We start from the raw sequence: 25672 nt of genomic DNA on the forward strand, positions 1-25672 counted from the left end.
TGCCGGGCAGGTCTCAGAGTGGGCCTGGAAGTGATGCTGGGCTAGGAGTGGCTGTGTGTGTCTTCAGCTATTATAGTGGCATATAGTTGGCATTACGTGAATACATTTTTCCCAGCCTGGGGGAGGCCTCTCCAACTGGCTTCTAGGGGCTGTGGGGTTGTCCCAGCCAGGGCAGAAGGACTAGTTTCTGCTCCTATCAATGTCTGAGCCTTTGTGCTTTTCTCTGGTATGTTCAGTTTCCCCGCTCCCCCCAACCCTGCAAATGCCTTTTTGTTCTGATTATAAACAAAATGTCTGCTTGTTAGAAAGCAGGAAACATACCCACATGGAGCAAGGAAAACAGAGAAAATAGTTCGTAGTTTGTGGCCATTCTCCTTTTCCTAGGCTAACCATTGTTGATGTTCTCTTTCTCGTTATGCTTACCTCACAAAGGGATTCAACTCACCTGGCTGTTGCTCATGAACTTGAGCTGGTGGACTGGGTTTCTGATGCATGAGACTCTGAGGATTTCCTCACAGTCCTGCAATTTGACGTCAAATACCTTATCTTGGTCTGCTCCCAGAGTACAAAGTGCCCCAATAAAGTGACAATAGCTAAAAAATTCTGAAACCAACCCTTTCTGGGTTGTGTCTGGAGCTTTGCAGGCAAAGCTCTGCTCTCTGGAGTAGGGGCTGAGAGTTGCCAGGCAAAGTGGAGCAGCTGGGGAGGAGGCTCCAGCGCTGGCTGACGTGACCTGCAGGCGGTTTGGGGCCTGGTGAGAAGCAATTCAGGGAGGAATTTACTGCCTGCTTTTATTTATTTATTTATTTTTAAATTTTTTAATACTACAGAAAAAATTTTTTCAATACTTTAGATTACATAACTGTTACATAAAACATATAGGGGATTCCCATATGCCCTTCTCCTTACCCCTCCCACAGTTTCCCACATTAACAACATCTTTCATTAGTGTCGTACATTTGTTACAGTTGATGAACATGTATTGGAGCATTGCCATTAAGTATGGATCATGGTTTATGTTATAGTTTACACTGCATCCTGCACAATTTAAGTTATGACAAAATATATAATGGCCCATATCCATCATTGCAACATCATTCAGGACAATTCCAATGTCCCCAAAATGGCTCCATATTATACCTGTTTTTTCCTCTCACTCACTTCAGAACTTCCAGGGGCCACTGCCCCCAAATCGAGAAAAGTTCTTCCATTGCTAGAATAATAATAAGTCTATAATAGAATAATAGTAAGTCTATTCTAGTCCAATCCTGAGGAGTCTGGGATGGTGATGCCCACTTCACCACTAATTGAGAAGGGACTTAGGTGTCATGGGGCTGATGGATGAGACCATCTTGCTTGTAGTTGCAGACTTTCTCTGTTCCTTGGGATGGGTGTTGTCCATCACCATCTCCTTGTTATTGTCTTGGGTGAGTCCAATGAACTGGAGAGTAAGTGTTGTAACTCTGAGATTGAGGGCCCAAATGGCACATGGACAGCCCAAAGATTTAAGTCTCTTGGACATACACCTATCATATCTAGTACTAATATCTAGTACAAATTATAGGTTCAAATAGAAGGGGCAGCAGAGTCATGTGAGGGAAACCACAAATGAGTCTAACTTTGTCACACTGGGAGCGTAAATTCCAAAGGAGGGCCCACTAGCAGGGCGCCAAACTCCTGAGCTGTCTGCCATGCCTATGATGTCTGGATGTCTCTAGAGCCCTCAGGAGCCCCACTACTTGAGGCAATATTTACTGTAGCAGTCAATGAGATTCCAGTGAGATGTGCATAAGCGTAACCTCTGGAATGCCCTCCTGACTCATTTTGAAATCTCTTAACCATAAACTCATTTGTATTTACCCTTTCCCCCTTATAGTTAAGGTTTTTTTCCAGGTGCATTGCTAGGTGGTGCTAGTAGGGATTATTGGTAATAATCCATCGGTGCCAGGGAGGCTCTTCCCCAGGAGTCACGTCCCATGCTGGGTGAAGGTGATGCATATATATGCTGAGTTGGCTTAGAGAGAGGCCATGTTTGAGCAACAAGGAGGCTCTCAAGAAGTAACTCTTAGACACCCTATAAAACTAGGCTAAGTTTCAATTTCAAAAGAAAAAGGCCATAAGTACAGTCATCAATACCAAGGGCCTACTTTGTGATGCACTTGAAAGATCCAAACCTGCCTCAAGCCATAGCTTACTCAGAGTCTTGTCAAAACTAGCTCTGGTGACTGTACCTGGTAGATCCAGAACTCCCCTTTGCTTTTGGATTCTCCCTGGAGTCATAAAAATTGAAGGATCTAATTATGAACTAAACACTGCTCTTCTCTTCTAGCCACATCTACATGTGGTATTTCTAGCAAGCTCCCCCACCCCTACCACTTTCTCAAAGAAGTTGCCATCACTGAACCAAAGCCAGCTTTCCTTCCTCCTTCAGAACCCAGGGGTCCTGACATAATATGCAGGATGTGTCCTGTGAAAAAGTACATGCTTAAGCTGAGCAGAACACTGGGCCTCTACATTGGGGTGTTCATGCACTGTCCAGGTACACTTGAGTTGGATTCAAATTGTTGATGGTGTGTTTTTTCAATAAGGCTACAAATAATTTTGTGCTTGTGGGGTGGGATAAAGGAGTTGGGAGGGTGCCAAGACTACCTTCATTTGTTTTGATGGGTTTCAGGCAGGGGGTGATGTGAACAAACCGGCACTTAAGAAACCCCACACTGGCTGCTCTATGGAGAATGGGCTATGATGGGTGTGGGGCAAGTGTGGGAGCAGGAAGAAAGCTGGGAATTGTCATCAGGCAAGAGGCACTGGTGGCTGGGCCTAGAGTAGTAAGAGTGAAACAACACAAGTGGGCATGCTTCAGAATATTTTGAAAAGTAGCACTTTAAATAAATAATTTCTGATAGATTTTGTGTGGGTTTTGGGAGGAACAGAGTATGAAAAGGTGATCAAAGATGTGTTAATTTCCATGCCAGTTGCTTTCACAACAAACTTCTTTTCTGCCTCACATCAAATTTGCCAGTCCTCATTTTTCCCCACTAACAGGTAAGGAATTGGGCCTTAAGTGGCGAACTGTACCTTACCCAGGGACTAGAGGCAAAATGAGGCTGGATCTCTCATTTCCATGGTTGGCCATCCACTGTCCACTCTACTGTGTCCTCAGTGTGACCCCAACCCTCTAGCCCTCAGATCTCACTCTGTACCCAGGACCCCTCCCTAAGCCTCCTTATAGCTGAGGCCTCTATACTTAGAGCTGGGTGGATGTCTGGTGGGATGGACCACCAAAGGGTGAGCTTTGAAGAATGTCAGTGGCTATATTCTTTGGCATGAAATTCATACATCTGGAAACTTACCTAAAGGAGTTTCAAAACAGGAAAATTCATATGAGTGAAGATGTTCATTGAATCCTTATTTATAATGTATTAGAAGCTGTGGGAATGACACATGCTTTAGTGCCACTGATGGACTGTTATACAGCCATTAAAATCCTAATACTGCATTTATGATATAATTTGGGGGGGAAGCATTTATAATTGTAAAGAGGTAATAATTACAACTACATAAAAATTTTCATATGCACATAGACAGGGACTAGAAAAACAACGTGAGAATCTGGGTAACTACAATTGTTTTCTTTTTCTGTTACTGTTATTACATCTTATCCATATAAACAGGTAACTTTTTAAAACAAATTTAAAGTTTGTGTTAAATTTCATTGTGACCACCTCCTGTGGGTCTTTGCTGAACAAACCACATGCTATGGACATACAGATGGGACCAACTTCAAAGTGTTTACTTGCCCCTGAGAATATTTCCATTGTGGCTGTATCAGTGACTTTGGACACTCAAGCTTTTCCAAACCTCCACAAAGAGAACCTGGCTTTTCTTAGCTGGAATCCAGTGTCACAGGTGCACTTTCTCTGTGCAAACAATACTCCCAATTTAATGATAGAAACTTACACAAAGCCAGGATTGTAGCTTTCAAGGTTATACCAAGGGCATTGTTACCCAATGACTCCTATGGGCCAGGATATAAATTTCCAACAATGGATTCCCAAACCCTGGGCAGGAAACACCAGGGTTAGTAAGTGATGGCTCACACCTCTCTCTCCATCCAGAGTTGGGCTATTCAGGTCTGATGGGATTTGCAGGGAGGTAGAGGGGAAATTCTGTCTTGAAAGCCTTAAATTACAAGTAAGGAGACCTGCTCAGGGCTTAATTTGGGGATGATTTTCTCATTTATACATGTGAGTGAAGGTCTGGCATGATTAACTCATGTCATTGGAAGTCTGTCTATGGGGACAGATGTGGAAGCCATCACATCACACCAAGTGCAGCTCAATTACAGCAAATTGCAGTGCTCCTGGGCATTTTGAAATAGACTTGGCCATTGCAGCCGTGAGCATGTTTTTTTTTCAGGTGAGGACACAAGTATAAAACCGTTGTTAGCAACATCTTTCTCCCTAAGACAAGAATCCAGGAGGGAATCTAGGATGGCATCAAGATATTACTTGGGAAGATGGCTTTGCTAAGAATTCTAAGTTAAAAAGAAGTGCATGTCTCTGATATGTGCATGCCCAAAGGATGGATTTAGGCAAATATACAAGGACTAGAAGAGAACATGTCTTTCTTTGATATTAAGGAAATTATTGCTTCTGCTAAAATTGGATAGGGCAATTCCTGGGAGAGAAAGAAAGGCCAAACAAATTCATGCATCCATTGTACATCTTCTACATGGTAGGTGCTATTCTGGGTGTTGGGGAATACATATGTGACTAACACATACTCCTTGCCTTGAAATCTCTAGTGTGACATACACAGATTATTATACAATGCGTTATATAATTGCAATGACAAATATATACTGTACATATATATGTACATATATAAGTGCATACATCTGTTGGAGGAGGTGAGAGGAAATCTTGCAAAGAGGCAATGGTTACAGTGACTGAGGCATTATCCCAGCAAACAGGAGGAAGGTGTGTGTGCATGCAGGGGGGCGAGGGGAGGAGTGAGGGGGTGTGCTAAAGCAAAGTATCAACCTGTGCAAAGGTACAGAGGAGAAGAGTAGGTTCTGTGAGCAGTCTGGTGCAGCTGGCACTTAGCTGTTCAGCAAGGTGGTTGCAGAGGTGCTGAGCTCAGGGAGCAGCCTGGGACTGCACTGGAGAGCTCAGACTCTGTTCTGCTGCTCAGAGGCTGCCCATGTTTGCTGGGACTGTTTGGCAGGTTACTGTGGCCAATGTGGAGAGTGGATCTTGGGGGACAGATGGCCCAGGGTAGGAAGATCCAGAGAGTGATGGGGGCAGGAGTCCTGGAGAAGATGCAACCCCAACTCTAAGGACGAGGAGAAGTCCAGAGAGATTTCCAGCAGTGGCTTCAAACCTGGCTGCATAGTGGACTCCTCTGCGGCTTCATTTATGAGTATTTCCTGGCCCCACCCCTGAAGTTTGATTCTGCAGGCTTAGGAAGGACCCCGGCCTCCCTCTCTTCGAAATATCCCTGAGTTTGAAAGCTCAAGCAGGTTTGAAACCTGATGATTTTGAATGGAAAGTCTGCCCTCATTCCTTTTTTCTCTTCTCCCCTTCTATTCCTTTTACATAACTATTAAGCATTGATTATATGGCAATACTTTTTCTAAGGTTAAAAAGTATAATGAAAAGAGCATAAAAGGAAAGCTTTACTTTTAGTGATCTTTGAACTTAAACTTGTAAACTTCGAAGCATAAATCTTTGGACACTCCGTTCCCTAGGGTTCCATAGACTTCAGTTTTAGAAACAGTGCCTTGAGTGTCATAAACGGACTCAGAGGCTGGGCATGCTCCATTGGATTGAAACCATAAATTAAATTTGGTCATTGGGCCCTCCTGTCAGCATTTGATTTTAATATGTAATCATCCAGGTGGCCCAGGATCTGCTTGCTTGCTTCCTTTCTCTCTGTCTCTCTCTCAGCATACTGACTAGCACTAGAATGCTAACGGGAGTCTCAGAGTCCACCAGGAAAATGGATAATTCAAGGAGAGTTTAAAGTCACTATTTACAAGCCTTGAGCAGGGTGAGGGAAACAAGGTACAGTGCAGGGGTGCTGGAAAGGTTGGTAAGTGGTGGGGGTGGGGGTGTGAAGAAGGGAGCCATTCCCAGGACCTAGAAGGCCACGAGCAAGGAGTTACCATCTTCCCAGGGGGTGGTGGGGAGCTGGAGCAGTAGAGACCCTTCCCTTACTTTCCTTCCTCCCTCCTCCTCTCTCCTGCTTGGTACTCCTTTGGCTGAATGGAAGTCAAGAAGGTAGTAGTGTCTGAGATTGAATCTCCTGAATCTCCAGAGAAGGAAGAGAAGGATGGAGAGATTGGAGGAAGGAGAGAAATGTATGGGCACAGCTGCCATTCATGGAGGACCCACCACATGCCAGGTCCTGGGAGCAGAACAGGGAGCAAAGCGAGATTACAGGAGTCTATGAATGTTGAGTGTAGCTGGAGACAGATGCAGAAATAAGGTAGTACTGGGCAATAAGTGTGAAAATAAAATAGAAAGTAGGAACCCCTGATCCAGCTGGTCCAGCGGGAGGAAGTGTCCCTGACAGGACCCTTGAGCTGGAAGCTGAGGGATGCACGGACTTGAAATGCAAGAAAAGAAGTGTGGGAAAGGGCTTCAGAGAAGGAAGAAGACAGTAAGGGGAGTGCAGTGTGGTTGTAACTGTAAAGCCTGAGATTTGGGGTATGGATGTAGAACAGAGGATGCTGGGGAGGCCAGCAAGGGCTGGGTCATTCGTGGAGGGACCTGTTAATCAACCTAAAGAGGTGTCTGTGTTTTATCCTGAGAGCCACTGGGATCTGTGGCTGGATTTGAAATGGTAGAGTGACTGGTGAGCTCTTTGTGTCGGCACACTTACTCTGGTCACCTCTGGGAATGATTGTTGCTCTGACCCTGGCCTATGAGAAGGGACATCTGGGCCCACCAGATGTAACTAGGCAGGGAAGTCATAGGGGTCGTGCAGGCATGGTATAGGGAGAGCAGGTTCTAAATCTGTGTTTCCAGCATGACTTGAAGATCACTTAGTGCCAGTTCTTAAACCCAAATAAGCACTGGGATCACCTGGGGAGCTTGTAACAGCGCAGATGCTGACTCAGAAAGTTTGGTGTGGGGTTGAGATACAACATCTGACAAATGACAAGTTCCAGGTGATGCTGCTGGTCCACAGACCACACTTCCAGTGGGAAGGCCTCAGAGGCTCACTGCTCCAACCTTCTCCTTTCCAGATGAGCAAATGGAGGCCATGGAAGGGCATGACCAGCCCTCTATCATAGAGCGAGCTGGTGGCAGAGCTGGTAGGAAACTGACTCTGAGTCCTCTAACTCAGAGTTCTTGTGGGGTCCCCAGGACCTTCTGGGGCATTATTAAGGGTCAGGCACTCTACTTGCACTTCAAGGCAAAGGAGAGAGGGAGTGAACAAGGAGTTGATGAGGCAAGAGTGTTTCTAGTGTTCACATCCTTGGAGACTACAAATGGATCTGCCAACATGCGTGATGAGCTCTTCGCACATCAGCCTGCTCTCAGGGTATCATGAAAGCTGACATAAATCTCTGGTGGGCTGCCAAAGGCCTGCTTCCCAGACACAGTGATTGGCATAAAAACTCAACAGAAGACTCAAAACACACACTCACACTGGTGCAATCCATTTGGGGAGCAATTTGGCAAAATGTATCAAGAGTTACAAAAGTGTTCATTCCCTTCAACCCTGTAATTTCACACAGGGGAATGTCAATGTGTAATATAAAAATAGATCAAACAGAGGAGAAAGAAAACCAAGTATGACACCGCATGGCTACTGGGTGGCTATGATTGGAACATACCTCAAATCCTTACAACACTCCAGAATTTTAAGTTTTCGAAGATCAGTTCTCTAACAAAGAACTTTATTTGAGAAATTAATATCAGGGAGGTTAACTTGCCCAAGGGTCACCCATCCAGGAAATGTTAGAATCAGGATTTGAATCCAGGACTCTCTGATCTAAAGGCCATGTTCTTTCCATCATGATACAAAAATACCACCATATATACATGAAATCCATCATTGGGTAATCAGAAATACAGAAAATATAGAGGAAATATAGAGGAATGAAAAACTAGGGTATGTACACTCAGGGGACATTTATGCAGGCATTAAAAAAGAAGCTGTTTCCGTGGCCTATAAAGTCATCATGACTGTGATAAAGTGCCTAATGAAAAGTTGTAATAGCAAATTTTATATAACTACTGTTATGTAAAAGATGCATAGATATTAACAAAGATAAAATACAATGCAAAAATCATTGTGCTAGGGAAGAGATAACAGGTGTTTTTTTCCCCCTCAGATATCCAAACTTTCTGTAACATTGTTATAGTTATAAAAATTGGCTTGAGAAAGCTAAGATTACAGAAAAGCATACATATACCAACACACAGTATACTGGTGCAGAGTGCACAGACCTGGTTATTTATGCAAGATCCTTAAGAGACTTTCTGATACAGTCTTGAAGCAGTGACAATGTTTCTGTCTTCCTACAACTCAGTTTTCAGTCATGGAGAATCTCTAGATGACTGGTTCTACTAAAGACTCCTACCTCTGGCATCTTTCTCAGGAAGGTCTCTAGGGCATTGCTCCCTTCTTCCATGTAGGGACACAGGTAAACACCAAAAAAAATAAAAAAAAGATTGCCTTACAGAATTGCAGGTGGCATACTTGTGTAGATGGTGGGAAGAGGGCAGTTAAGCATCACAGATGAGAGCATGGCTGATGTTAGAAAGGAAGAGCATCTTAGACCATGACTTATGGTACCAATTTCTGAGGGCTCCAGGGAAAGTAGAAGTGTGTTTTGATAGGACTAGGGCAGACAGCTGTGAGGGGGGTGTGGCCAAGGCCATTCTTAGCTCCCACCTTCCTTAGGTCCTCCTAGATAGAATCTCCATAGTCTCCCTGGAGACCAAGCCTGCCTGGAGCTAAGAGTGCAGCAACAACTTCAACTAGAATAGTCTTGCTAGTCAGGAGCCCAGAGAAAATTATATCCACCTGTGCACATCATGCAACCCTTCCTGGCACCTGATGGATTGGTCCGTACCAGGAGGATTCTTTGAAGAGTACCCCCTGACTATGGGGCTGGCTGAATCCAGCCTCCTTCCATTGAGCCTGGACACATTCTCTAACTCCACACACTTGCTAGGACTTTCCTATAAACAGGCTGATCCTCAGGAATCCTATAAAGTTACTAGACCTGCTGCCTGTCTTCGTTTCTTGCACCTCCTGTCTCCTGACTTTCCATGAGCCCATCATGGAATGGGAGCAACTCTAATAATAAACTGACTGGATTTTGCTTTAGTCAGTCAGCAACAGGGTACCCAGCGGCAGCTAGAGTCTCTGGGAAGTTTTTCCAGAACCTCAGACTGGTGACTTTATCTTTTAACTGACCTGTCAAGCCCTTGCAGGCATTGTAATAGCCCACTACAATTACAACTATTGTGAAAAGAATTTGGAACCAAAATATGCTCAGAGTGCAGAAAAAAATACCCAGAAGTTACTGTAAAGACAGATTCTGCCAGGTAGGGGTGCTCTGGAGGACTACGGAGATCCCCAGGTCCTATGGTCATTACAGATGGCTCTGAAGTTCAGTGTCTTCTCAGTGGGTCCTACTTTGGAATTTGTGCCCCTGAGTGTGATGGAGTTGGGCTCAGATATGACCTCTCTATGCATGCTGCTGCTTTCACTTTTACTGAACTTGTGGTTGGCACTGGAGTTGGTGATGCTCAGGAGACTTGAGTTTCTGGACTGTATATGTGCCAGCTGGGCTCTGAGCCTCAGCAGAGTTGCAACACCTACTGTCTGGTTCATTGGACTTACCCAGGCTGGCTAACAGGGAAGTGAGGATGGTCAATCACCACACCAGGGAACCAAGAGAGTCTGCAGCTGCAAGCAGGAGAATTCCATCCATCAGCCACGTGGGATCTAAGCCCCCTCTAGACTTAGAGGTGAGTGGACATTGCCATACCAGGGTCCTCAGGATGGAGGGCTAAAATAAGGATTAGAGTGGATTTACTGGTATTCTACTATAAAAATATTGTGACTCTAGCAATGGAAGAAATTACATCACTGATGTGGAGACAGTGGTCATGGGAGTTGCTGAAGGCAGGGAGAGGGAAAAAGGTGTGATATGGGGGCATTTTCAGGACTTGGAGTTGTCCTGAATAATATTGCAGGGATAGATGTAGGACATTTTATATCCTGCCATAAGCCCCTGAATGGAATGGGACAGAGTATAAACTACAACATAAACGATAATCCATGCTGTGTAGCAATGCTCCAAAATGTACTCATCAAATGCCATGAATGTACCACACTAATGAAAGTTGTCGATGTGGGAGGAGTGGGAGATGTAGGGAGTGGGGTATATGGGAACTTCTTTTATATATATGTATATAATTTTTTTTATCCCCCCCTTGAGCCTTCTTTTTTGTATGTGATGTTGCTCTCTGTGTCTATTTGCGGTACATTCTTCTGAGTCTGTATTTATTTCCCCTCCCCCTCTTGCGGCTTGCTTGCTGTGCTTTCTGTGTCCATTCGCTGCAGGTTCCTCTGTGTTCTCACTTGTCTCCCTTCTTTTTGTTGCATCACCTTGCTGAGTCAGCTCTCCGCGGCGTCTGTGGGCTGGGCAGCTCTTCGCAGCATGCTGGCGAGCCTGCTTTCACAAGGAGGCCCCGGGATGTGAACCGAGGGCCTCCCATATTGTAGACGGGAGCTCATCTGATTGAGCACAGCCGCTTCCCCCTCTTATATTTTTAATGTAACATTTTGTGTGATCTCTGTATTTAAAAAAATAATAATTAAAAAAATGAAAAAATAATTCTGTAGGGAAGGAGATAGATGAATGCAGACCTGTGCCCATCCCCATGTCCGTGTCCTAAGAGTAGGCCAGGGATGGCAGACAGGTTTCCTCTCGAGTGGTACCTCATTCAATGGGAAATGACCACCTAGTGGAGGGATTCTGAGGCCATGTCAGAGTTTGTTGGAAAAAAAAGTGCCCCGATTGATTATTGATATCTGTCATGGGAATGACATTTGGGAGGAATAGAGGGACCCACACCCCATAGTCACCCCCCTTTGTTTGGAAATAAGGTAACACATCTAAGTTTCAAACACATTTAAGCTTTAAAACAAGGAAAGAACATGACAACCCTTTCTAACCTCAGGTTTATAGATTTCCATCCAAATTTGTACATATTGTTCTATTCCCCTCCCTTAGATCCATTTCTATTGAATGAAGAGCTATTAATTTGAGCACAGTTTCACGATCAATGGAAGGCAGGTGAAAGCCTCTACTTGCTAGTAACAAATCTATTGAGAGCAAAAAAGAGATCAAGAGCTCAAACTTTACTGACCAGCTGTTTAAAGAGATCCAGTTCACTCTGATCATACTCTGAAAATTGCCTTAATTTCTAGGAAGATCAATAAACATGTCCCAAAATAGTGATTAGACAGTAAAATGTGGCTTACAAGCTCAGGGCGAACACAGAACCATTGAATGGGTTCTGTAGGCTACATAGAAACAGGAGAATGTTTGATATAGTAAAGAATCGACATTTTGCAATGTGACTATAGTGCCAAAGATGTTGCAAATGAACAAGGGCTAGAAAAAAATAAACCCATATGAAAATGGTTGGTGTGTGAGGAAGTGTGAATAGGGGTTATGTGTCGCTCCTACTTTCAGATGTTATGCAATATTGTTATAGTCACTAACATCAACAAAGAAGAAATTATTTAAGATTCATGAGCAGTTATCAGGAAGTAGGCATTTATATAGTACAGCTTTTGCTTTAACCTTGATTTGAATTTGGAATACAATTTATTCAGTTAACAAATATTTGAGCACTTCGTGTCCGTTTTTGTTCTAGGCACTTGGGATATAGCTGTGAACCAAGATCCTTAATCTTAAGAAGTTTATGTATTAGCAGTTGAGTTCTGTGGGAGTTAAATGTAAACTTATTGGTTAGTGGAACATCATGCTGTCTACTGTAGATTATAATAGGGTTTGGAATATAATGTTATCACTTTATATGGTCATAATGGATTAACTGATGCCCAAATAAAAATGAATGAATAAATACAAAAGAGGGCCACACATGAACCAGTGAGGAAAGTCTCATGAAACCAAGAGTAGGAGTAATCCAATTCTGGGCACCCAAATGTAGATCACGCAGGAGGGGCCCTCTGAGTCAGTTTGGTCCAACCCTCCTAAGCCATAAATATGGTAACTGGGAGCTACATTGGCAGAGGGACTTTTTCAAATATATGGCCTGGCTAAGACACTTAAATGTTCTAATTGCGCAATTCATGATTTGTGCTAATCTACTTATAAATGTGCCTAAAATGAAAGAGACCTAGAAAGTAGCGATCAATTTTATGACATGTTTTGAAGGGCTCTAAAGACCTGGTTTTTGTTTTATGTATTTTTGGAATCTAGAATAAAGCAGGCAAGGACCTCTACTTGGATGTAAGTTTTTAGGAACTACTTTTCTCTTGGTGAAGATTCAAGAAAATGTAGCCAAAAAAAAAGGGGCCGATTGGCTCAGGGTGAGGGTTGTAGAGATAACTTCCAAACCCTCAGGCCAATGAAAAGACGATTACTGAATCACAATTTGAATTCTAACCTCCAGAAACTTCAGGATGGAAGTCCCAAATTCTTTGATAGGTGATAAAAGCCTGGAAACACCCTTCATTTGGGTCCCAAACACAGAGCTTTTCTGTCCAAAACAGGAATGAAAGGGCCGGCCAGTTAAAAGCAGTGAATTCATGCTGTATCTCTCAGCCCAGGTGGAATTCCAACAGAAGTAACATGGTAAAACATCCGAGATAAAAAGAGAACAACTTGTGATGTTTAAAGAGACATTTTGCAGCTTAAACACTGCCTCTGGGCACAGCTCACTGAAACACCACAGCAGCCAGAGAGAGGCTCCTTCTCTAGCTATGTGGCTGTGTGTATGGGTGCATGGTGGTGGTGGTGGTGGGGTAGGATCCTCTACAAAGGCCTCTGGGTCCACACTGTATCAAAGCTCAGTTTCTCTCCCACCTAAGGACCATAGAGGAGAATTCACACTGTGCCAAATGCAAAACTACCTTTTCACTTCCCTTCTCTCTCCTAGGACAACTATAAATGCATAGGATTAAATTTAACCAGATTTTTTTAATCCAAGGGTTTCCTTTATCAAAAGCTGGAGATGAATTATGGCAGAAGTTCTTATGAAATAGCTGGGAGCCTACTGAAATGATGGGGAGTTTTTCCTGGGACATTTTAATGGCATAGGGGAAGTGATCTGGATTTCCTCCAGCCCAGGAGGAAAGAGACATTGCCTGTATCTCTAACTCCTGCAGGTAATTCTCCCATATAACAGCATTTCTGAAGATGCAACATGGGAATATGGGCACAGCATAAATAAGGTCGAATGCTTCATGCACTGGCACCAACACACGCATAAATATGTATTTGCATATAGATACCAGCGTATTACTACATAAACTCACAAACAATGTGCATACAGGTGCACACCAAGACAAATACACATATTCTTGTGTGCCCACTGCAGGCAGACTTTCCATGTAGCAGCCCCACCTTTTTCCTACAGCAGAACTGAATGATCGTTTACTTTGAATCTTAGTATTACCAGGGGACATGATTTGCTGTGCTTTAGGTAACAAGCCTATTCATCTGATTCTCGCACTGTTACAGTGTCTGGCTCCATCGTAAATACCTGTATTGTAATAGGAAAAAAAAACCACCCTGAGGCAAATACATCGTCATTCCTGATATTCCACAAATAGACAACAGGCAGCTCTGATGCACCCACTTACACAAATGCAACTTACATCAGAACACAACTTCCTTTCCTTCTCAAACTCAAGAAATCCTCCTTTTCACCTCAGAACCATTTCTGTTGAAACACCTGTCAGCCTCGCTGTCGGCTCGGCGGCCCTGTGTGTGTGGCAGCTACCCAGGGATGCCTGCATTTTTCAAGTATCTGGAAGGGAAACATCCTGTGGAGGTTGAGTGATGAGCGGAGGGCTATGAAAAATGGCTCGCAGACATCCCAGGGCCCTGACTTTAAGATTTAGGGAAGGCCTCTGGGCAAATCTATTAAGTTTTGTGTGTATGTGTCTTCTGTTTGTGTATGTGAGAGTTGGAAAAAAAAAAAAACAATGAATGCCCACTATCCGGGAGAGGGGAAAAGATTTGAAAGGTGATATCTTGGTGGGCAGTGGCATGAGAGATGCTATTAGTTAAATGTAAAGGGATGTTGACAGAATAATACCTCCCTGTGTGACTTCAAAACTATTTTCAACCTCTAGGGATTAAAAGGTTAATGCTTCTTGAATGTAAGGCTTAAAAAGAAAGCATCTGCCTATGCATGATCGGTTGGCCGTGGTCTAACATCAGAGATGGATTCTGGCAGGGTGAGAAGATATTTAAGGCCAGCATCCGGCTGTGCTAGTGGGTGTCTAGCTTAGGACAACACATCAGTGCTGCTTCTCAACCCTGGCTGTACAGTAGAATTCCCCCCCAGGAACTTACACACACATAAAACACAAAACACACAGGTAAAACCCATCCCCCAGAGATTTTAACTTATTTGGACTTTAATGAAGCCCAGACACCTACCAACCCACCCACCCATCTATTGATTGGGCTGGCTATCTATAGCTATAGTGTTTGTCTTTCCAGGTGGTTCTAATTTTCAGCCAGGCATGAAAACCACTAATTAGTTAGCAAAAATAACATTACCACTTGTTAAAATAAGGCGCAAATCCACACATTCAAGCAAGGAATATTTACTGAGCACAAACTATGTGCAAGCCATGATTTTAGGTCCTCATGATCCATGGAAAAGCAAACTCAGATCTAGTCCTCCATGCCCTCATGGGCCTTAAAGGCCCAATGGGGGGACTGGATAGTCCTAAAGCATACACACCATCATTACTGACCACGGAAATGGTAAGAAAAAGACAAGCAATTTGCTGAGAGAGAAAGCAGAGGGGAACCAGTTTTGGATGAAGTGGACAGGAGTGCGGAAAATCCTCTGGAAGGTGAGGGATGGGACAGTAATAGCTGTCCTATACGTGAGGAGTAGGGCAGGAGGAATGACATTTGCAAAGTCAGGTGGGCTGGAAAGAACAGAGCAAGCTTCAGAAAATGTTAGAAGGCCAGGAGACAGTAAGTAAGCAAGGGGAAGGAGAAGAAGGTAGAGGCAGGCAGGCAGGGGCCAGATCACTTGGTATCCTAAAACTAAGATGAAGCCAAAACAGAAGTAATGTGATCAGAACAGAAGTACCCTAGAAGATGTTCTCTCTGACTGCTGTGTGGAGAAATGGAAGGGGGAGTAGGGATGGGGGAGGGAGGCAGAGAGATCAATTAAGAGGTATACTGAAGTGGCCCAGGCATCAGGTGGCATAATGATGGAGGTGGGGCTGTATTTGGTAGAAGAGGTAGAACTTTTCGGTGGATTGGATGTTTAGTAGCTGGGGGGATGGCTCTCACATTTCTGGCATGAACAATTACAAAGAAATGAGAGCTTTTATCCTAGCTACCAGCCTGGTTGGATTTATACCCCATAACAGACTGCATTATGTAAATTGCGTATCCTAATTAACGTAGATCCAGTTTGAATTATGCAAATTCTTGCCTTGGACTGTATTAGTCATTCTGCAGATCCTTTCCCGCCTGTGCTGCCCCCTGCCCATCTGGACCACAACCCTCCTCCCTACTGCTCCTCTGCAGGCAGAGTCAGGACCTGAGGGATGAGCATGTCCGGGGCAGTGAGTCCGAGTGGACCATGTGGCTGAGCTGAAGGCTAGGAGGAGGGTGTGCCAACCTGTCATCCTCAGCCTCATCTGGGCCTCTCCCTCTGACAGCTTGCTCAGGAGCTCATCCACATGGCCTGTCTCCCTCTCTCCACCAATGGCTGTGTGTGCTCCAGTCCTGCTCAGAACTCCTCTCTGACCTGGAACACATGCCTGGCCTTCCTGCAATTCACTGTGATGGAATATTCATCCCCGGGGTTCATGCTTCCAGTTCAGATCGAATCCAACCATCTATATGCTGGAAAAATATTGACAACCCTCTGACCTGGCATACCTTTCAAAGGTGCTTGCACACAGGAGTGCCGCCTTGTTTTATTTAGGCAAAGTCTGTGTTTTATTTAACAGTGAATGCCAGGCACCTAGAATAGCTTGCAAGATAAATGTCAATCAAGACGAGCATAATCAAGATACCCATTCCTGCCTCATTAGGGTCTTCTCATTCCCTTTAAGCTTCTCAGATTTATACTCTGTAATTAGAAAGTTGGTGATTTTGACTGCTAAACAGAAAGGCTTACTGGGAAGCTTTGCATGTTTGAGTTTTAAATATTTTCACACTTCGTTAACCCACTTGCTAGTAAAACATCTTCTGGTTCAGTTCCCTCACACTGCATGGCTTTTATTTTTGGACAGAGATGAGAACAATTAATTGAATTGAAACACATATTGATTACTGTTTTTCATGAACTCTGAACAGCTTGCCTCTAAATGATTTTATTGAAGAGTTTTTAGAACAACTGTTGGGCTGGATTGTCCTCCCTAGTGACCTCATTCAGACTGTAAGTGCCTGTGCGGTTGTGATGGTCCACGTTCTTGCTGAGTCGTAGTTCTTCATAGGCGCTGAGTCAGAATGGACGAGAACATATCCTCCTTCTTGCCGTTCAGGCCCTGACTGGGGAATCCTGATACCTCATTCACATGAAGAGGAGGGTTCTCAAGCGTCTCAATGGCATGATTTCCATATCCCTGGTGAAAACGCTGAGCATGATCCACCCCACATGATCAGGGATAACCTCAACTCATTCCGTGACCAGGTTGTTTATCCAGTGACTGCAATGTTTGCAGCAAGCAGAGCTTTCCAGGCTGGCTGATCTGCCCTCACTATCCCCACCGCTCCCATGCATAGGATAGTTTTGGTACCTTTTCAAAAGGCATCAAAGAACATTCCAGGCAAAGGGCAAGCCTGTGCCAAGGCCTCAGAGCAATGGTAAAGACTTGGAGCATTGGAAACAGCCCTTGCAAGGCATCTATAGGGAGAGTGGCATGAGATGAGCTTGGAGAGGGGAGCAGGGATTACATCATGGAGAGGTTGGTAGACCATGGTGAACTTCTTAGGTTCTGTTTCAGATGCATAAGGACACTATGATAGGCAAGGGAGTGATGTGGGATTCTATGCATTCTAAAGGGATCACATGGGCCTCTGCAGAGAATGGACTGGAGGGCCAAGGATAGAGACTAAAGCAGAGAATTGCCCAGGAGAACTGAATAGTTGAGAGGTCAGGCACTGAGTGGCCCAGGAAAGAGATAGAGGAGAGGGAGACTCCATAACTCCTGATCCTTGGGGAAAACTGATCTAATGAGGTTTGAGTTGAACGAGAGAATGTGTGGGCCAAACCTGGGAAAGAAATGCAACTAGCAAAGCTCTGCATTCTTGGGTTTGTGCAGAGCTGTAACTGTGCTAAGAAGCTAGAATATCATAGAACTAAAGCTTTGGAGGTGGGGATGGTGGGTGCTGATTATTCTCCTACACTATGGCAGACTCTAGCAGCCCTGCCAGAATGGTATTGTTGACCCTGCTTTGTATATGACAAAGTTGAGTTCTTGAAAGTTTCCACCAAGAACATGGAAGAGCTGGCTTCTAGCCCAGGTTTGTGTGACTCTACTGTACCACATCCATGCCTGCAGTCAGATCACATCCTAGAGGGGAGGCCAGTTCCATAGGGGAGATGGTTGGGCCCATCTCCTTATCTGTATGATCAGAAATCCAATGTAGATCTAGATTGTGGATTCTAGAATATCTCCTAGACCAGTGCTTCTCAAACTTGAATGTGTATGTAAGTCATCTGGGGACCTTGTTAAAATACATATTCTGAATCAGGAGATAGGCCTGACATTCTGCATTTCTAACATGTTCCCAGGGGATGCTGATGCTGCTGGTTTGTGTGCCATGCTTTGAATGGCGAGCCTTTGCTACCTCTCTTTGCACCATCAGTCACTCTGTTATGGAAGTGACCGAGAAGTGCAATCTGTTTTTCCCGCTGGAGTGCAAATCCCTGAAGATCTGAGGCCATGTTCTCATTCATCCTTATACTCCTACTTCAGCTCATGTGAGCCTGGCTTCAGTGGGGTCAGATGGTAATCTGACCTCCAACCTCTGTGGGCAGGGAGAGAGGTGGTGGCTGCTGCAGAATGAGCCTTGGGGTGGCAGCAGGGTCATGCTTAGACTCCCATCCCTAAGCCAAGGTGGGCCCAGGCTTTGACCATCCATGGCTCCAGACAACTCATCAGGATAAGAATAAGATATGACTGAAAGGAGGATGTCAAAGCTGGTTAGCAGCAGGAAAGAGGCAGATATGACAAAGCAGTCACATCTTTGGCCTGGGAACAAGGCATTGATAAGCAGTGTGAACCCTCATTGCATTGTCATAGACAATGGCAGAGTCCTTGTTTCTTGGTATATTTCCCTGGTGTTCCTAGGTGCTTCTCCTCCTGTATAGCCCATTATCCATACAACAGCCAGGGAGGTCTTTTGAGAGTTTTAGTCTGATTTCTTCACTCCTCTACTTAAAACTCTCTGGGGGCTTTCCATTCTTAAGATAGAGCAGAAACTCTTTCCTAAGCCTAGGAGGTCTGTATGACCTACCCCTGCCCCCTTCCCATATGGTCTCATTACTGTCCTCCATGTTCAGTGAGCTTCAGTCACTCTGGCCTCTTCTATTATTCAAACAAGTCAAACTAGTTCCCACACCAGGACTTTGGCACTGGCTCTTCTTCTTTAAGTGTGATGATTAGCCACAGGCAAGGTTTATGGTTTTTTCTTAGTTCTTACCTAGCTGTAACCTGGAACACAGATCTGAGGCCTAGACACAGGATGAGACTTCTTCAATGCTACTTCGATATGGGGAGCAGAATTTTCCAGGGTTGGCCCTGGGGAAGGACATGTAATCTTGACCTAGTGCTTTAGTAGTTTGACTTGCTGTGCTTAACAATATTTACATAGTTCTAATAATGAACCCCCTTCCCCCCCCTTTTTTTTTTCTTTTGGCTTTTGACTTTTCAGAGTCCAAGGTTATGCTTAGGAGGACACGGTCTTGGGTATCTCTTCAATTTGTGTTATTCTATTTTTCTTTGTAATGGAATATGCTTTTTTGAGGCCAGAAAAGGGTGATTTGTAATTTATGGATTTCTCTCCAGAAATTACAAGGAGAACCTAATTTTAAAAATCAAATTGGTTTCATCCAATTAAATTTGGAAATTGCCTCCTAAATGCATCCTGTGTTATAAATGTCTTTAAAAGCAAGGTTTGCCTACTTACAGCCTGGGGCAGCATTAGGCTGATCCCAGTATGGAGGGGTCTCCCCATCTCCCCATCTCTCTCCTCAGGAGGATGTGTTCTGTCAGTGGCTGAAACTTTCTAAAGAGTAGTGTGGTCTAGGGCAGAGCTCCTCAAACTTTAATTCCACACAAGTCGGCTGGGGTTCTTGTTAAAATGCACATCCCCATTCAGTAGGTCTGGAATGAGGCCTGTGATACTACATTTCTAACCAGCTCCTAGGGGATAGTGAGGTTGCTGGTCCAGAGACCACACTGAGTTAGGAACAAGGGGCACGATGTCATCCTCTGAATTCAGGAAACATGCATTTGCCATCTTGGCTATATGACCTTGTTCTTCTCACTTCATCTCTCTGAGTCTCAACGTCCTCATTTTTATGTAATGAGAACTAACATTTACAACGCTGTTTATCGATGTCAGATGCTAGGTTAAGCACATATTTAATTTGAGCTTCACAGAAACCTTATGAGATAAGTTCTATTATTATCCTGATTTTTCAGATGAGAAACCTGAGTTTCTGAGAGATTACTTGATATACCTATCCAAGGTCATGCAGCAAGTAAGGAGCAGTTCAGTATTCTGACCTAGGCTTTCTGACTCTCAGAATCAGCATCCTTACCTACTTGAATCTCACTAGCTTGTGATACATGTCATGTTTATGCTCAAAAATATAGTGTCCCACCACCTCCCTAATCCCCTTTACAACAGCTCTCCAACATCCCTAGATTTTGGCATATTCCCAGAAGGTAGCCTCAAATGCTCACAAATGAGTCAGCCCATTGCAGTCTTCTGGCTCTGGATCTCTGTAATTATAGCTGTGTAGCACTCAAGAAGTTTCTCGACATCATTGCATCTGGTCTTGGAAAAGCCACCAAGCCCTGGGCCCACACAGAGGTGAGGAGGAGGGTGCACTCTCCTAGTCTGTAACCACCTTTGTACCTGGAGCTTCAGAACCTCCCTTTAATTCTGCCTTTGTGCTGGGGACCTATTGCTCAAACTGAATGTCTGACCCACATTCTGCACCCTTGTTCTTCCTCTATCTAATTTTTCTTTCTTATCATGGAATAGCAATAAGCAGTTTCCTAGTGCAGCCCAGTGCATAATCCTAATAGAGGAAAATATGCTCCTCAGGAAAAAGTGTGTGCAGAAACATAACTACCTGCAGTGCCTAGACCAGTGGTTTCCAAATGCACGTGGCTTCAAGGACCAGGGCCTTTCCATGACAAAGTTCTCATCAATCCAAGATAAAATGAGAAAAAATACAGATACTGTCTTAAGCTATTCATAAAGCTAAATCTATTCAGTTTGAAGGCTAAACATTCTGAAATTGTCCTTTCTATGTTTTTGTATCTTTTTATGTATCTTTTTATGAAATTATGTTACTAAAAGATAAGGTACCCCATGTTGGTCCCCCAAAACTTTGGAAATGTTGCTGTTTCTGACTTCCAAATGTTGGAACATCTATTACAGAGAGCCTTTCACATAATAATACCAAGTAATTTAAACCCCTGAATATGTAATTGTGGCCTCTGCTTTACAAAGAACAGCATGTAGCTTTGAGTTTCCAATTTCTACCTTCCTGCCTGGGCTTGAATTTCCAGTTCCTACCTTCTCTGCCAAAGTCTTGAACATGTTCCAGGGTGGGCTCTCTATTTGAGAACCACCTCTCCTCTAGTGATATTCCAAGGAAGGAAGCTTCTCCAAACCACACGGCCTAAGTTGGCTCATAAAAGGCAGGGATGGAGATCACTTCCTTCCTTCCACGTGCTGATCCTGAGAACTGCACCAAGCACCCTGCACTTTCTAAAATGGAGATGCTAGATAGCTCTTCCACTGAAAATGCTGGATTTAATGAGATGAGGTGTTTTCTGAGGGCATTTTCTCAAGTGCTCTGTGCATGCTGGCTGGTCTTCTCCTCCCTCTGTCCACATCGCTCCAGAGACACTCTGGGTCCATCAGGCTACTCTTCAGTGTTTCTCCTTCCTCAAGTACTCCCTGACTTTCCTACCCCGAGCACATGCTCCCTTATGGCAGGATAGTCTTCCCCGCTCTCTATAGAGGTCTGTTTCTGCAGGAACATTCATTGGCTGAAGCACCATAACCCCTACTCCACCCCACCCCGCATGCCTGCAGTATGCATTTCAGTCTGGGATGCCTGTGTCTTTTCTCTCCTCATTCTCCCTACTGCCACCCTAAAGCAGCAATTACCCACTTCTATTTTATAGATGAGGAAACTGAGGCTTGGAGAAGAGAAACCTGCCAAAGGTCACTTGAGACCATGCTAGAGCTGGGACGTGAGGCTACACTTTTCCAGCCTCAGCATCCATGCCCTTTCCCCACATGGCTGTCTTTCTCTATTGTATCCTATATTGCAAACTCATCATGTGTCAGAAAACAAAGGTTGGGGGATATTCATTTTATCCACCTTCCCCCATACTTGATGTTAGCTCTCTATTGGAATTTTTTTTTTTTTTTTACAGTGGTCATCTATAGAGTTCTAGTTCTGGAAGTTTTCAGAAAGCCACATTGTGTTTGCTTGAGAGGCACATTGCTGGAAGGTGCTGCTCCATCTCTAACATAAGACCCTGCTTGGGAATGGGGGAAGGCTTTGTATATACCACCTGAGGTGACAAAATATGCCTTGGCCACAGAGCAATTTAAAACTCAAGAACCCCATACATGGGGACAGAATGGCAAAGGGATTCTTTTCCAAGCTCAGGGACTGATGTGAGTGGGGTATCACGTGAGTGTCATGGTTCCCTAGATGAACTATAACAACTATTTGCCAGGTCTGATGTTCTCTATGTCAGGACTAACTCCCTGAACTCTGACTTCTTTTCCTGAAGAGACTGATAATCACTTTAATCACTTCAATCCTTGGTATGTCCAGATTTCTTTGGGGGACTATCACCACAGGACAACTGCACGCCCTTGTGTTTTCTTTCCATTGTATTGTTGGAAGCCTCTTAGGAAGTTGTCTCACTTGCCAGTAAACTCTCAGTGACACACCAGTAGGTATTCATCAGCTTCCGGCTAAAGTGAATTGAGTAAATTCAAGCTAAGGCAATTAATACAGTGAAAGGGGCCTCCTTACCTCATAGAGTGTGATGACCCCGTTGGTCTCATTGGGAGGTTTCCACTGAATGTAGATCTTCTCTTCAAAGGGCCCCCCTTGGATGGATTCCAGAGGAACAGCTCCTGGAACTACACAAGAATATAGTGATACATTTGTCACCATCTATCTCATTTCTCCAGCCCCGTTGCACTAGAACAGGTGCCTGCAAAGTTTTTCTGTAAAGGGTCAGATAGTAAATACTTCAGCTCTGTGGGCCATGTGGTCTCTGTTCCAACTTCTTAACTCTGCCTTTGTAGCACAGAAGCAGCCATAAACAATATATAAATGGCTACTCAAACAAAACTTTATTTCCAGAAACAGGCTGGGGCAGGATTTGGCCTGAGGGCCATAGTTTGGTTCTGACCTGGAAGGCTGAGTACTTTTCACCTGCATTCTAAGACTGTTCCTGAACTAATCCTGGTCAGAGTAGGGAGGACTTCAGCAGGTCCCAGCCCTGCCAGCAGGTGGGAATCTGGAATTAGGCCTCTGCTTTAGGATTGGTTTTTGAAGAACGCACAGTGAGCTTCCTTAGCCCCTTGGGGACAATCATTTTCCTAACCCTGTCAAGTTTTCCCCAACTCTAGAAAGTACTTCCTCCATCCTCTGACTATTGCTTGACTCCAACAGGAACTGTGTGCCTTTAAACCACAATCCACTTAAATTAAACCCATCTCACTCCAAGAAGGCAGTTTGCTATCTTGCTGCCGTGTGTGTGATGCACAGCACGTAGTAGATGCTTACTAACTCTTCGCTGGTGGATGAATAAGTGAATGTCTGACCCACACCACCATTCTGTCCTAATGAGCACAACCTTTCCTGGGGCTGCTTTTGAAGCCGGGTCAGTCTTCCTGCTAAGCATCTTCCTGCTGGAATCCGCCATCATTATGACAGCCTAGAAGATACTGAACCATAAATTAAATGTCCCCAAAATTCCAGTTATAAACCCTTAGGGAATTATACATCATTACCAGGTCTATTTATATATTTTTGGCATATAAAAGCAGGTGCTTTTACTAAGCACTTACTCTTTGATCAGAATTTTAAATACATTATTTCATTTAAGCCAGAAAACAGTTCTTCCCAGGATGTACTATCTCCTTTGTGCTGATAAGAGAACTGAGGCCAAGAGAATTAAATAACTTGCTCAAGGTCATACGGCTCTTAAGTTGTAAACAGGGAACAGAACACCTGCCTGTGAGCTTCAAAGCATATACACTTAATCACCATGCTATGTTTCTCTAGATATAGCCTCGGCCATATGTTGCAATCAGTTCACTATTGTTAAATATATTTAGTTTTTCTCATTTTGGACATGATACACAGAATTCGTTGAATATTAAGAATATACAAAAAGTTAAAACAACAAAAGTAAAGAAAAAAAAATTACTCATAATCCTGTACCCAAAGATGTTTCCAGAATTTTTATGCCTATACATATGTACTTTTTATTTTTGAAAACTTAACTCATATACCGTTAAGACCTTTTATCCCTAAACAAATTGCAGACTTTTAAAAAAAAATTCTTTGAATGTTTTTGGAGCCATGTATTTTAATGATGCCTAGAGGTGAGTGTGCCTCCTTATCGTCATGAATCCTTTATTATTGGGCATTAAAGTTGCTTTGAATTTTTCATGATTACAAATAACATTGCAGTGAGCATCCCTGTAAATAAGTATTTGCATGTAGGTCCACTGATGTCCCTAAGATAAATTCCTGGAAATTAATTTCCTTGGCCAAAGAAGAGGAACTATTTTACTTTTAAGGCTTTTGACACGCATTGTTCAATTGTCTTCCAGAAAGTATGCACAATTCTGGGTTCCCCAACATAAGAATATACCTAGCCCCAATCCTTGCCAACATTTAAAAACCTAACAGTTAAATATGTGGGGGTGCAGGGGGTGGCATATCTTTTCAATACTAGAGAGGGCAATCTTTTTTCTTTTTTTCAGTTTAATTGGTCATTTTCATTGATTGTTTTTTGAACATGCTCTTTACATCCTGTGCTCATTTCCCTGCACTTCATATCTGTTCATCTTTGCCTTGTGGACTTGTAGTTGTAATCTGTTTTTAAGGACATAAGCCTTATTGCAAAAGTTGCAAATATTTTTGCTAATTTTTCATTAGTTTTTAAAAATCTCTTAGGTATGTAAAACCTTTTAAGTAGTCTGACCTCTTAATGTTTTCCATTTCTTGTTCATCCTTTCCACAAATATTTATTGAGTATTTACTATGATCAAAGGGTTGTGATGGACACTAGGGATACCCTACTAAAAAAGAGTAATATAGTTGAAACCTTGATAAAGCTTGCTTTCTGGAAAGGGAAACAGACTTTGAATAACTAATTGCACCCATAATTAATGCATTAAAGTTATCAGTGTTCTGAAGTAAAGATACAAGGTACCAGGAGAATTATAACAAGCAGAGAAAATCTAGACTGGCTAGTCAGGATATGAAGTGGCAAATAAGTTGGTGTCAACAGATAACTGTAAGTTACTAGGGCAAAAGCAGGCATAGGGGGCGGTGCATAGCTTTGCAAGGTCAAGAGTGGAAGAAGAAAAACCAGTTCTTCTACTGCCATCATCCTGGGGAAAGATGCCAGTAACCCAGACCAGGGTGATGGCTATGGAGAAGAGAAGTAGACTGAGGGAGAGACTTGGAGATGCTTAACTAACATGCCTCGGTGGTGACAGGTAAGAGTGGAAGAGAAAAGAAAAATGTCAAGGAAGATTCCAGCTCTGCTCTTTTGTGCAACTGGGTAGATATTATTCATAGATAGGGAGCCTTTGAGGCTGACTAGTTTTGGAGAGGAAGCAGGCGAGTTCAGTTTTTGTCATACTTCATTTGAGGTGTATGTCACATACCCAAGTAGTGATGTCAAGTAGTGGTGGGATATGTGAGACTGAGGCCAACTTTTGGAAATTTGAAACATGTGCAGGGAAAAGATATTGCAGTGGGAGTATAGCAGGGATGAATAAGCAGGTCTAGGACTAAGACCAGAGGAACTCTACTCCTAAAAAGCAGCACTCAACCAAAGAAACTGATAAACCAGGAGGCAGTGTTCAGAAGGCAACAAGAAAATCAGGAAGGTGAGCTGGCATCCCTAACAGCCCAGTGGGAGAGAAATTCAAGAA

General features: G+C 43.6%; 1 protein-coding gene across 2 annotated transcripts in view; it reads right to left on the reverse strand.

Moving 5' to 3' along the window:
• PTPRT (protein tyrosine phosphatase receptor type T) overlaps positions 1-25672 on the reverse strand; it is a 1175887-nt gene that overhangs the window by 392135 nt on the left and 758080 nt on the right. For both annotated transcript variants that reach the window (XM_058287117.2, XM_071211722.1), the window contains exon 9: positions 22521-22630. In XM_058287117.2, the coding sequence (XP_058143100.2) occupies positions 22521-22630 (110 nt within the window). The remainder of the gene's footprint in view (positions 1-22520; positions 22631-25672) is intronic.

This window comes from Dasypus novemcinctus, chromosome 24 (genome assembly GCF_030445035.2).
Source record: "Dasypus novemcinctus isolate mDasNov1 chromosome 24, mDasNov1.1.hap2, whole genome shotgun sequence".
Taxonomy (NCBI): domain Eukaryota; kingdom Metazoa; phylum Chordata; class Mammalia; order Cingulata; family Dasypodidae; genus Dasypus; species Dasypus novemcinctus.